The sequence below is a fragment of the Macaca nemestrina genome, chromosome 14 (assembly GCF_043159975.1).
Source record: "Macaca nemestrina isolate mMacNem1 chromosome 14, mMacNem.hap1, whole genome shotgun sequence".
Taxonomy (NCBI): domain Eukaryota; kingdom Metazoa; phylum Chordata; class Mammalia; order Primates; family Cercopithecidae; genus Macaca; species Macaca nemestrina.
Window position 1 is genome coordinate 112,760,124 of NC_092138.1, and position 13,219 is coordinate 112,773,342.

The 13,219-nt window shown below is 44.0% G+C and overlaps 1 protein-coding gene across 15 annotated transcripts in view; it reads right to left on the bottom strand.

Annotated features, from left to right (window-relative positions):
• The window catches only part of LOC105464055 (Rap guanine nucleotide exchange factor 1), a 160,180-nt gene that overhangs the window by 73,201 nt on the left and 73,760 nt on the right, over positions 1 to 13,219 (bottom strand). For 12 of the 15 annotated variants that reach the window (XM_071078487.1, XM_071078477.1, XM_071078475.1 and 9 more), the window contains exons 2-3: positions 2,888 to 3,027; positions 2,207 to 2,320 (exon numbers count right to left, since the gene is read on the bottom strand). In XM_071078487.1, the coding sequence (XP_070934588.1) occupies positions 2,207 to 2,320; positions 2,888 to 3,027 (254 nt within the window). The remainder of the gene's footprint in view (positions 1 to 2,206; positions 2,321 to 2,887; positions 3,028 to 13,219) is intronic. The other 3 variants (XM_071078488.1, XM_071078483.1, XM_071078482.1) reach the window with 1 other exon arrangement.

Consider the following 13,219-nt stretch of genomic DNA (forward strand, 5'->3'; position numbering starts at 1 on the left):
TCCCAACCCCTACCCACTAGAAGCCAATAACATCTGCTTTGCCTTCCTATGGCAACAACCAAAAATGTCTCCAGACGTTGCCAAATGTCTCTTGGGGTTTACAGGCACCCCACTAAATGAGGGATATACTTTAGCACTGAATTTTTCTCCATGATCTCTCTTGGAAAAATGAACAAAGGGGAAAATCCCAGCCGGGTGCAGTGGCTCATGCCTGTAATCCCAGCACTTTGAGAGGATGAGGTGGGCAGATCACTTGAGGTCAGGAGTTTGAGACCAGCCTGGCCAACATGGCAAAACCCCGTCTCTACTAAAAATACAAAAATTAGCCAGGAGTGGTAGAGGACGCCTGTAGTCCCAGCTACACGGGAGGCTGAGGTGGGAGAACTGCTTGAGCCTGGGAGGCAGAGACTGCAGTGAGCCAAGATTGCTCCACTGCACTCCAGCCTGGGTGACAGAGACTCTTGTCTCAAAACAAACAAACAAAAAACAACAAAAACAACAACAACAAAAAGCGGGGAAATTCCAGGAATTGAGTGGCTGAACAGTTTCATATCAGAGTTCACTAGCAGAATAACGTTGTTAGTAAGTGAATCATTTTACTCTGACTGCCTGGACTAGTGTTGGATGACAATTACACTCCGCTTGTAGTTAATACTAACTCGGCTACAAGAGGTTACTAAACAGGTTGTAATAAAAAATAACTGTGGCACAGACCAAATCTACTGTATTATTCTTCAATCTAGAATTTAGATCAATCTGGCAAACACTGACTGTTTCCCTCTTGCTTGTCAGCCACCTTTTGTTAAAAGAGGGGGCAAGAAAAACTATTTTTCAACAAAAGACTATTAGATTTAAAACCTTTATTTTCCTCCACTTTTAACTAAAATTTTAAGATATTCTGCTGGTCAACATAAAAACCAAAAAATAGATGAATTGCAAAATTCAAGAATTATGTATTTAAATAACAGGCTAGCTTGCACCAGCTGCATTAAACTGATGGCTATGACTGTAGTTCTGCTTCATAGAAATTATACTTTGGATAAGCACTAAAGGATTAATAATATCTGTCTACAAGGTTTGTTTTATTTTACATTACTCAGTTTAGTTTTATTTTATTTATTTATTTTTTGGAGACAGAGTCTCACTCTGTTACCCAGGCTGAAGAGCAGTGCCATGATCTCGGCTCACTGCAACCTCAGCCGCCCCGGTTCAAATGATTCTCCTGCCTCAGCCTCCCAAGTAGCTGGGATTACAGGCGCCTGCCACTATGCTTCGCTTATATATATATATATATATATATTTTTTGTATTTTTAGTAGAGAGGGAGTTTCGTCATGTTGGCCAGGCTGGTCTTGAACTCGTGACCTCAAGTGATCCACCTGCCTCAGCCTCCCAAAGTGCTGGAATTACAGGTGTGAACCAGTGTGCCCAGCCTAGTTTTATTTTTATGTAGAGTCAGGATTAATATTTAAATTCACGAGATATTAAAAATTCTGTCTTTCATAAAGAGGAAATGTAGCATCTCGAGAATTCAGACTCTGACGTCAGACAGCCTGCATTTAAATCTTGACTTCGCCAACATTTTGCTGTGTAACTTTGGCTAAATGCTTAATATTTCTATAGATCCAGTTTCCTTTTTGGCAAAATAAGTTTCCATACATCAGGGTTGCTATGAAGATAAGTAAGAGGACACATGTAAAGCACTCAGCACTGGGCCAAGAAAAGGCTCCATAAATGTTAGGGACACAGGTGTCTGTGGCTCTGAGAGCACTTGGTCATGCGGCGGTCTCACTGCACTCCACCAGCCTTGTGAGATGGCTAAGAAAGCACTCGAAGGCTTCAGAAGCCTCTTCCCTTCTAAACTATTCAGATCATCTTAGCAATTCAAGGCACAGCTGGTCTTGAGAGATGAGACTCGCCCACATCCCCCGGAACCCGTTGGACCCAAGCAGCACACCCAAACCAACCCCAGAAAGAATCCCTGAGCTTCTGCCACAAAGCTCTCTCCAAAGATCATGGGACCTTGCATAAACTCTCACTTTCATCCAAGGTCCCTTGGACTCTTTCCTGAACAATTCAGCCCACAGTCACCACCCAGTTGAACATAATAATAGTGCAATAGATTTTTTTTCCATCCCCAAAACCATGGACCAGGATTCTGCAGTAGAAGGCAAGGCAAACCCAATTGTTCTTAATGTTACACTGACCTTCTGCCTTTGAGACCTGGAAGCCACAGCACTGGTGGACATAAATTCTACTGCCTGCTGCTCCAGATCCAAGGGGAGAGGGTAGCCCTCTGGTAGAAATCTGTCTGTTGCCTCCTGGAAGAGAGGAAACCTGGATTCCTACAGAGCTTGAAATGGCTGTTTGAGGCTGAAGGGAGGGGTTGATGAAAGTCAATAGCTGTTTCAACATATCTGGCTTGACTGGCCCTGCTGAGGCCACTAACTCTTGAGGACATCTTTGGCTGGGTCTCAAGGGGTTTGCATGTTTCAGAGCACAGGCCCTAAAGCCGAATGATGGATGTTCTGGACATCACAAAGTTCCCTGTGTTTGAGTGTGCACCAAGGCAACGAAGGGAACTGCAGGGCAGGGAGGCAGCAGCCTGGGGTGTGGACATGATGTGCTGAGCTGTTTTAAATGCCCAGAGGATGACACAGCTGGAAAAGGAGAACTGTCCTAGCCAACTGAGCTTGGCTAACATGGCAAACACTCACCATCCTAATGGTTCTTATTTTATAAGGACACCAAAGGTCCCGCCCATGGAATGCTACAAAGTAGGTATGAATCACTGAAAGCTGAATCCCCAGGGAGGGAACATACAAATCGCACAAACTCATACTGCTTGAAGCAGGTGAGGCCAGGAGAAACACCTAGAGTCAGCTTACTTTGTTCACAGGTTTCTCTGGAATCTTTACGGACACCTCAGCTGGTTTTCCCTTCTTTGATGGCGTTCTCTTGATTTTGGGTGAGTGGAATTTGTCCATCAGCTTCATGGTGAAGGAAGAGAGATGAGAACGCTGAGAGTCTGAAAACAAAGAGGGTACTGACTGTTAGATGGGAGTGGGAAGAAGCGACGGTTCATTGACCTTTTGTGGAAATGAGCAATGTCCCCAAACCCATCTTTTTTCTTGGCTGTTGAGAGTTTCAAAGGAAAGGACGTATGGATCCACTACAAAACATTTCTGCTTACATGCTTCAATTTTTGCAGTTTTCACCAAGGAATTGTGGAAATCAAAGGCAGTCCAAATAAATATGGAAAAAGAACTTGCAAGTATTCCCAAGTGTCCATAGAGAGTTTGTGTGATGATCTAACTACCATCCTAGGGAACTGGCTAAGAAGAAAGAACACCCAGTCAAATCACAGATGTGTAGGAGGTGGGAACTGGAAAGGAAGGCCCTTTCGAATCCACCTCTTCACTCTTTAGGAAACTGCAACAAGTGACAGGTGCAAGGCTCTGGAGTTGGCAGCAGTGGCTGAACAAGAAGTAAGGTGTTCAAAACCCTCTGGGCCATGGTGAAAGACTGAAGGACTTGCCCCAAAGATCAGGAATTAAGACTAGGACATCTGTTCTCGCCACTCCTATCTGACATTGAACTGGATCAGACCTAAATGTAAGAGTTACAACTGTAAACCTCTCAGGAAAAAAACAGGAGTTTTTGTGACCTTGAATTTGACCATATTTTCTTAGATACAAAACCAAAAGCACAAGCAACAAAATTAAAACATAGAAAATTGGACTGCAAATACTACTACTAAGAAAGTGAACAAACCCACAGGATGAAAGAAAATACAGTCATGTATTGCTCAAGGACAGGAATGAGTTCTGAGAAATGCACCATTAGGCGACTTCGTTGTGCAAATGTCATAGAGTGTATTCAAATGAACCTTGATGGGATAGCCTACTGCACACCTAGGCTATATGGAGTAATACCCATTGCTCCGAGACCACACACCTGTACAGCACGGTACTGTACTGAGTACCGCAGGCAACTGCAATACAATGGTATTTGTGTATCCAACCATATCTAAATGTAGGAAAGGTACTGTAAATGGTATAAGAGATTAAAAATTCCACCTGTGAAGGGCACTATCATGAATGTAGGCTGCAGGCCTAGAAATTGCTCTGAGTGAATCAGGGAGTAAATGTGAAGGTCTAGGACACTCCTGTACACCAGGATAAACTTTATAACCGTGGCACATTTAACCTAAATTTATTTTTAAAATGTTCTTTCGTCAATAAGTTAACCTTAGCTTACTGTAACTTTACTTTATAAACTTTTAATTAAAAAATTTTTATTCTTTTGTAATAGCTTAAAATATAAACATAGTACAGCTGTACAAAGTATTCTTCTTTTGTTTTTTTGAGATGGGGTCTCACTCTTTTGCTACGACTGGAGTGCAGTGATGTGATCACGGCTCACTGCAGCCTGGAATTCCTGGACTCAGACATCTTCCTGCCTCAGCCTCTCGAGTGGCTAGGACGATAGGCAAGTGCTGCAATGCCTGGCTCATTTTTAAACGTTTTATAGTGATGAAGTCTCACTATGTTGCCCAGGTTGGCAAAAATATTTTCTTTCTTTATATCCTTATTCTTTAAGCTTTTTTCTATTTAAAAAATTATTATTTTTTTTACTTTTAAAACTCTTCACTAAAGACAAAGACAGACACACATTAATCAGCCTAGGTCTACAGGGGCAGGATCATCAGTATCACTATCTTCCACCTCCCCATCTTGTCCCACTGGAAGGTCTTCAGAGTGATAACATGCATGAAGCTGTCATCTCCTATGGTAACAATGCCTTCTTTTATAACACCTCCCGAAGGATCTGCCCGAGGCTGTTTTACAGTTAATATTTTGTTTTTAGTAAGCAGAAGCATACTCTCAAATAATGATAAAAAGTACAGCAAATCCATAAACCAGTAACATAGTCATTTATTATCATTATCAAGTACTATGTGCTGTACATAACCATATGCGCTATGCATTTACACCAGCATCACCATAAACACGTGAGTAATGCACTGTGTTGGATGTTACGATGGCTACATCAGGCGAGGTGACAGGAATTTTTCAGCTCTATGATAATCTTATGGGACCACAAGATTATAATGTGGTCTGCCTTATATGTGGTCTATCACTAACTGAAATGTCGTTATGCAGAGCATGACTCTATTTGAAAATCATATGAACCTTAGCATCATCAGGGGCTTGGTTCCAGGATCCCCTTCAGGGATCAAAATCCACGATGCTCAAGTCCCTTATATAAAACAGCGGAATATTTGTGTATGACGCACACACATCCTCCACATGCTTCAAATCATCTCTAGATTACTTATGATACCTAATACAATATAAATGTTATGTAAATAGTTACACTTTATTTTAAAATTTGCATTATTGTACTGTTATTTTTACTGTTTTTCCCTGCATATTTTTGAACCATGAAAATGGTTGAATCAGAGGCTGCAGAACCCATGGGTATGGAGGGCCAGCTATACCTGATAAGGGACCTGTATACAGAAAACATTAAAAAATTCTTACAGCTCTAGAATAAAAGGCATATAACCCAATGTAAAATGGGCAAAGAATTGGAGCAGACATTCTCCAAAGAAGATATACAAATTGGCAATAAGCACATGGAAAGACAGTCAACATAATTAGCCATTAAGGAAACGTAACGCTTCATGCACACTAAGTCTAATAAAAAAGACAGTATCAAGTGTTGGTGAGGACTGGAGAACTGAAAGCCCCACACATTGCTGGCAGGAATGTAACATGGTTTCCCTGCTTTGGAAAATGTCAGGCAGTTTCTCACAAGATCACAGAGTTGACATGTGACCCAGAAATTCCACTCCTGGGCACATTTGCGAGAGAAATGAAAGCCTAAATCCATGTGACTTGTACAGGTAAGTCAAAGGAAAGTTCACAGCAACATTATTCATAATAGCCAAAGATGGGAAAAACTCAAATGTCCACATGTTTGTGAATGACTAAATAAAATTATTATATTCCATACAATGGAATATTATTTGGCAATAAAAAGAAATTAAGTACTGATCAGCTACAACACAGTTGAACCTTGAAAACATTATCTAAGCTAAAGCAGTCAGCCACAGAAGACCATGTATTGTATGGTTCCATTCATTTGAAATGTCCAGAATAGGCAAATCCATAGAGACAGAAAGTAGACTGGTGGTTGCCTAAGACTGGATGGGGCCGAGAGATGGAGAGGGCTGCTGTGATCAGTATGGAGTTTTTTCTCCTGGTGTACAAAAGTATTCTAAAATTAGAATCTGGTGATGGTTGTAGGCCCAGTGAATTACAAGGAAAAAAAAAAAAAAAGAACTGTACCCTTTTTGAATGAATTGTATGATATGTGAATTAAATATCAATAAAGCTATTTTTTTTAAAAAGCCCACTGGCAGTCTTCCTTCATCTCAGCATTATTACAACCTGTTCCAGTGTCTGAAAACATCTTATTAATTGATTTATTTACACCTGCCTCCTCACAAGAATGCAAGTTTGGATGGGCGCGGTGGTTCATGCCTGTAATTCCAGCACTTTGGGAGGCTGGGGCGGGAGGATCACTTGAGCCCAGGAGTTGGAGCCTAGGCAATAGAGTGAGACTTTGTCTACCTATTAGCTGGGCATGGTGGTGCACCTACAAAATATTAGCTGGGCATGGTGGTGCACACGTGTAGTCCCAGCTACTCAGGAGGCTGAGGTGGGAGGACTGCTTGAGCCCAGGAGTTAGAGGCTACAGTGAGCACTGCACTCCAGCCTGGGCAACAGAGCGAGACCCTGCCTCAAAAAAAATTAAGGCTCAGGGGACAAGTTCCCTGAGGACTGCACCTGTCTTGTTCATGCCTGTTTTCCCAGCGCTGACACGGTAGTTGGTCCACAGAAGATAATCAGTAAACACACATTCAACAAATGAAGAAATCAACCAACAACAAAAATATCCCAGGAAGAAGATTGCTTCTTTAGTAACAGCAGAAAATACTTGAAATTGGCTGAAAATTAAGGAAGAAAACCCTGTGCTACGCAATGGAAAAATAAATACCTGTAGTTTTAAAAATAAAAAGAACTCCCTCTGTCAAGTTTTTCCAGCAATTTAGTACAACCAAACAAAACAAAACAACCCTCTGAATAAACAGCACAGCACCTTGCACTACACAGCTCTCACGGTGTCTACTATTGCTGCACGTGACTTAACAAGGCCGAAGTTCAATTCCTTTGTTAAAGACCTTCCAGGTGGCCAGGCAGGATCAGATAAACTATCTACACTTTGCAAATTACCTAGGCACACATGGTGCTCTGGACCAAAAGAAAAGCCACGGCCTGACCCGCATTCACATGTGGTCAAACCAAACAGCTTCACAGCTGTGTGCTGGCCAGAGCTGCAGAAAGCCCTTCTTAGTCCCCAGATGGGAACACAAGTCAACAGGAAGCTGCTGCACCTGGCTAGCTCACCTGGAACAGCTCAACAGGGTCAGGAGGCTCTCAACACCAGCCCTCATATGTTAGCAGTCATCCCTGGCATTCAAGTGAACTGGGATGGTGCCACTTGTCCCGCTCCCCTGTGTCCTGCCTCTTCTCTCTCTCTCACCCAAGCAGGGTGGATCCCATTTACAGTTTGTAATTCCTTCTTTATACTTCAACATGGATGTGAACAGTCTAATCCTTCATGTGATGCTTAAGAGGGTGTGCACTGTTAGCCGGGCCTGTTGGTACATGCCGGCAGTCCCAGCTACGTGGGAGGCTGAGGCAGGAGGATTGCTTGAGTCCAGGATTTTAGCACTGTAGTATGCTATCATCGTGCCTATGAACAGCCACTGGACGCTAGCCTGGGCAACATAGCAAGAACCCATCTCTTTTAAAGGGGGGTATGCACTGGAGTCAGAATGCTTGCATTAAAATACTTAGATATCATCTCTAAATCTTTCCCTTTTTTGTCTGGAAAATGAGTAAGATAACATCATATTTCTTGAGATGGCTGATGTGATGTGATGTGATGTAGATTAAATGAGATATTTACTGTGAATAATGCAATAAGGTATTTCACAAAATGCCTGACACATGGCACCTGCTCAACACGAGGAGCGTGGATGCATAGCAAGGTCGATCGATTCTGAATTCTTATTTCCCAAATGTTTCCAGATCTTCATCCAGTTAATCGGCAACACTGAACATTTAACTCACTATCCTAAGTAAATGAGGACCTTATAAATGCCCACTCTTCTCTTCCTTTGGCACTGAACCAGAAGTCTCAATCTGGCCTTTAGCCTATTAGTCTATTTCCCTCTTTGGTTTAACCTGCCTCCCTGCATATGGATCCTATTGCTGTCCCTACCCCATGTCTTCTGAGGACGGCCCCACGGCGTCCCTAAAAGACACAGCCTCTTCCCTCACCAGGCAAGTTTCCAAGTCAGATGGGCTGTCAGAGCAGTTTCCTAATCCATGCCACTTCTACCCTGTTAAGTAAGACTGAAAGCAGGGAAAACAGACACAAATGGAGAAGTCTGGGCAGGATGCATGGGTTCTCTGGTGGTCAAAGATCTTCAGGCTGGGTGAGCCAACTTCCGCTTTCTCCACCGTCTACTGCCCTGAGTTGCTGTTCAGGCAGGCACGGGGCTGAGGAGGTGGCAAGATTCACAACTACGCCATCATGACCAGGGCGGAACTGGGGTTGACAAGTGAGGTGTGGCGTTCGATCACCAAAAACCCTCTCAGGTTCCAGCAAGGGCAGGGACCAACCCAGTGCACCTCTGCCCATGAGCTGTTGACAGAACTCAGGAGGGCTATTATTGCACTCACAATTCTCGTCTGCTTTGGGCACAGCTGGGAAACCATGTCAGCACCTAAAGATAGTGCAATGCCTACCAATAAATCTCCCTCTTCAGGGTATCTGCCTCGGAAGAGTCAGCTCTAGCACAAGAAGTCATAAATCAGGCAGAGAGGAGAGATTCTTTCAAATGACAACCAACCTTCTCAACGCTGGAAATCGAGGACAGCACTAACTAGGACAGTATGCTTGTCACATTCTTCTTGAAACCTTGGGTTTGCAGCATAGGCTTCAGGTGATTTTCAAGGTCATTCACACTATGCCTTTGAGTGCTGAGGAGGTACTATAATGCCTTGCAACAGCAGGGTGGGGAGGAAACGACAGGTGCCCTCGCATGAACACTGCTGCAAGGGCAATCTTGCCAACGGCTCCAGACAGATGGACGGACAGACAGACAGGCACTCTCCCTGCCCCTGTCTCATGCATGTCAATCATCTGGGATGGAGGGCGACGTGAAGGGAGTGTTCCCACATGACTGCTACATCTCAGGCAGTGCCACTGACCACTCTCTTGCTATTTCCCCGCTTTTCACACTTAGGAAGTTACACTGTCGATTTTGTATATGCCTCTTTTTAGTAATTTGCTAGAACTGAAGTTAAAACAAAAAATTTAAAGATTTTATACAAATATATACATACAAGTTATACAGAATGAACCAAATCCAGGCACCCACCATCTGGCCTATCAAACAGAACCTTCTGTAGCGATGGAGGCAGCCGGTACCTGAACTGTCTAACACGACAGGCACTAGTGGCTACTGAGGCCTGCTTGTGGCTGCTGTGGCTGAGGCACTGAACTGTGAGTTAACTGTGTAATTTAAACAGCCCCTGGGGCTGGTGACTGGCACACTGGATAGTGCAGCTCGAGAAGCAAATGGATTCCACTGGTGCCGCCACGCGCTCCTCTGCAGCCACGCCTCTTCCCTACGGGCAGCCCGACTCTAACTTCCAGACGTATCATCCCTTACTTTTCCAGATAGTTTATATCGACACACACACTTTAACTTATAAGTCTGTGAACTTTACAGAAGTGATGGCATATTGTAAAGATTCTCATGCTCTTGCTTTTTCCGCAACAGCAGGCCTCACACTCAGGCATGCTGGGGTGTGTCAGTGCTTTCGTTTTCAATGCTGAGAAATTCTGTAGATTCCATAAGCCCAGCTTCATCTATCTGCTCTCCTGTCAGTGGACACTGGGTTGCTTCCAGCATTTTTGCTTTCACAAACAATGCTGCTCACACTTGTCTCCTGGAACACATGCCAAGAGGCCTCTAACAGCAGAATGGCTGGACTGTAGGGCATATGTCACATTGATTCTTACAGATATTGCAAAACGATTCTCCCAAGTGGCTCTCCCACGTTACAGTCCCACCAGCAAGGTTAGGAGAGTCCTAGTTGCTCCATATTCCTCCCGACACCTGGGGTTGCCAGACATGCACACTTTCCCACATGGCCATGTCTAAGAAAGGACACGAAAGTCCTCCTTCACCTGGAAATGCCACATGCTGGTTTATTTTATTGTGATCTATCCAATCTGTGAGAGGAACTTGAAATTCACCTGAATGTAAGAACAGAAAGCCTCAGACATTTAGCCTCCATGTGACATTTACCCTGAGGTCAGAGACTCCCAATGACTAATCTGCTAGTCATTCCCTCAAGAGGAAGGGTGGCTTATATGAGCTCACAACCAATTTCTGTATAAATGACTGTGATGTTAACAACAGCAGCCACTTTCCTGGGCAACCATCGCGGGCCACAGATCTGGCTGTCGGATGAAAGTCCTTCTCCATCGAGAGAGAAAGAGGATGGGCTGGAGGAGAGGATCATGTCTCAACAGAAACCCAAGCAGAATAAAAAGACACCAAAGCCCAACCCAATGTCTTCCAAAGTGGTCTGCCAGATGCCAATATGCCAATATTTCATTGTTAAATTTTTAACTTGCCGTGCGGCCAGGCTTAACAATCGTCTCTGCCTGTTGCTGACAAATGTGGCTATCAACTGGCCTTCTTTCTGTGTCACTTGTAGCAGCAGCTGGGATCCCAACTTAGCAGTGGTTTCTGTCTCAGCTTAATCTCTCACCAGGGATGGCGGGGAGTCTCTAAACATCACAAAGTCAAGGGCAAGGTGGACAACTTTGAGGCAGCCAATCTTGAGAAATGCTGTGACTGTGAATTCCTCATTCCCTGTCTTCTACTGGGCTCAGAAGTAGAGCACTGGGAAGGATTTAGAGATCACTTACTTAATCCACATTCCCTTTTCCAAATGCATAAAAAGGACAAACGCAATGGAGGCGTGATTGAGGACATTAGGAAGGGCTTTTTTAAAGATGAGGATTTCAGATTTTTTAACAGTCTTTTCACTTGTCTAGGATTTTGTGCACTGCAAGGTAAAGATGGAGACAGAGGGCTGTGGGCATGGCAGGCAGCACAGCTGAAGTCTGTGGCTTTTTTTTTTTTTAATTATTAATTTATTTATTTTATCTTGAGACCAGGTTATGAGACTGGCTAATTTTTGTATTTTCAGTAGAGACAGGGTTTCGCCATGTTGCCTAGCTTGGTCTCGAACTCCTGGGCTCAAGGGATCCTCCTGTCTCAGCCTCCCAAAGTGCTGGGACTACAGGCATGAGCCATCACGCCAGGCCTGTGTGTCTTTGTTTTCACTTGAGCTTGGCCATTAACCTGGGCAAACTTTTCACCCAAGACTCCGGTTCCTCATCCAGAGGAAAGCCATAGCCACAGACCTAGCTCCTCCTCCTCAGGTAATTGTGCGGATTAAATGTGACCTGTGTGTAAAGCATGTAGCCAAGGACCTGATATATAGAAATACTTACTACATGGCAGCTATTATTGTCATGTGATAACCTTGTCAGGTCTCTGCCAACACTTAAAAAGGCAAAAGCTAAAAATAACCCCAGTCTAGTCGAGCCAAAACCAACCTAGAATTATATTTTTCTTTCTTTCTTTTTTTTTTTTTTTTTAATACGGAGTCTCGCTTTGTTGCCCAGGCTGGAGTGCAGTGGCCGGGTCTCGGATCACTGCAAGCTCCACCTCCTGGGTTCGCCCCATTCTCCTGCCTCAGCCTCCCAAGTAGCTGGGACTACAGGCGCCCATCACCACGCCCAGCTAATTTTTTGTATTTTTAGTGGAGATGGGGTTTCACCGTGTTAGTCAGGATGGTCTCAATCTCCTGACTTCGTGATCTGCCCGCCTCGGCCTCCCAAAGTGCTGGGAGTACAGGCATGAGGCACTGCGCCCTGCCTGGAGTTATATTTTTCTAACAACTTTCACATCGAAAGATCCTCTGTCTTACTTAATATAGAACTATTCCTGTTAAAACAGAGGGAAAACAGTATTTGAAGTTTTGCAATTCCAAAGACTCTTTTGTCATGAAAATCCATTCCTACTACCCAATTGTTCAGGAAGTCTACTGGATAACTATGACACTGCTAATGGGAATACTAAGCCTATCTTTTAAAAAAATTTTCAAACAATCTCATTATAAAAAGCCAAGCACTGTAAAATATATAACGTAGAAGGTAAAAATTTCTCATAACTCCACATACAGCAGAACTCTTTTTCATTTTTTTTTTTTAAACAACAAGCCATTGTGGGCATTTTCCCATGTGAGAGCAGTTAATGGCTGCATGATGCTCTGCTGGACGGCGACCACAGTGTATTTATGCAGTCAGGGCCCTGACTGAATAGATTCTGACTTCTCTCTTCAAACAATGCTGCGTTGATGAACACCCTCATGCTGGCCTGTCTGCGCCCTTGTGTGGTGAGACAGCATCCCAGGGATGGAGTGGTTCGGTCACAGAGGACGGGCATGGGAAGCTGGATGCGATACGGTCAAACTGCCCGGCACTGAGCTGAATGCGGCCAGCACTGCCTGCCCCAGAGTGGGGCCCTGGATGGCGGCAGAAGGGGTGAGGAGGGATTCTGAGCCCTGGGGCCTTGCTGCCTATGCAGGAAACCAGGCTTCACCTTGGATTTGGGTTAAGATCTGACAGAGTCACCCTTTTCATTTTACTTGCGTTAACTAGTAAGCACTACAAAGAGATTCAGAATTGGACACCTCACAAAAGGCAATATTCAAACGGCCAATAAACATACAACACGGGGCTCAATGACATTTGTTATCAGGAAGCAGTACATCAAAACCACAGAGCTACCACCACAAACATGCCTGAATGGATAAAAAGAAAAAACAGGGAACACTGTCGGTGAGGATGAAGAGAAGGGGGACTCTCTACCCTGCTGACTGACAGCCACCCACTTCCTCTCCAGCCCAATAACTCCACTCCAAAGAATGCCTATGTGAGTTCACCATCAGACACGTACCTGAATATCACAGCAGCACTCGGCGAATGCC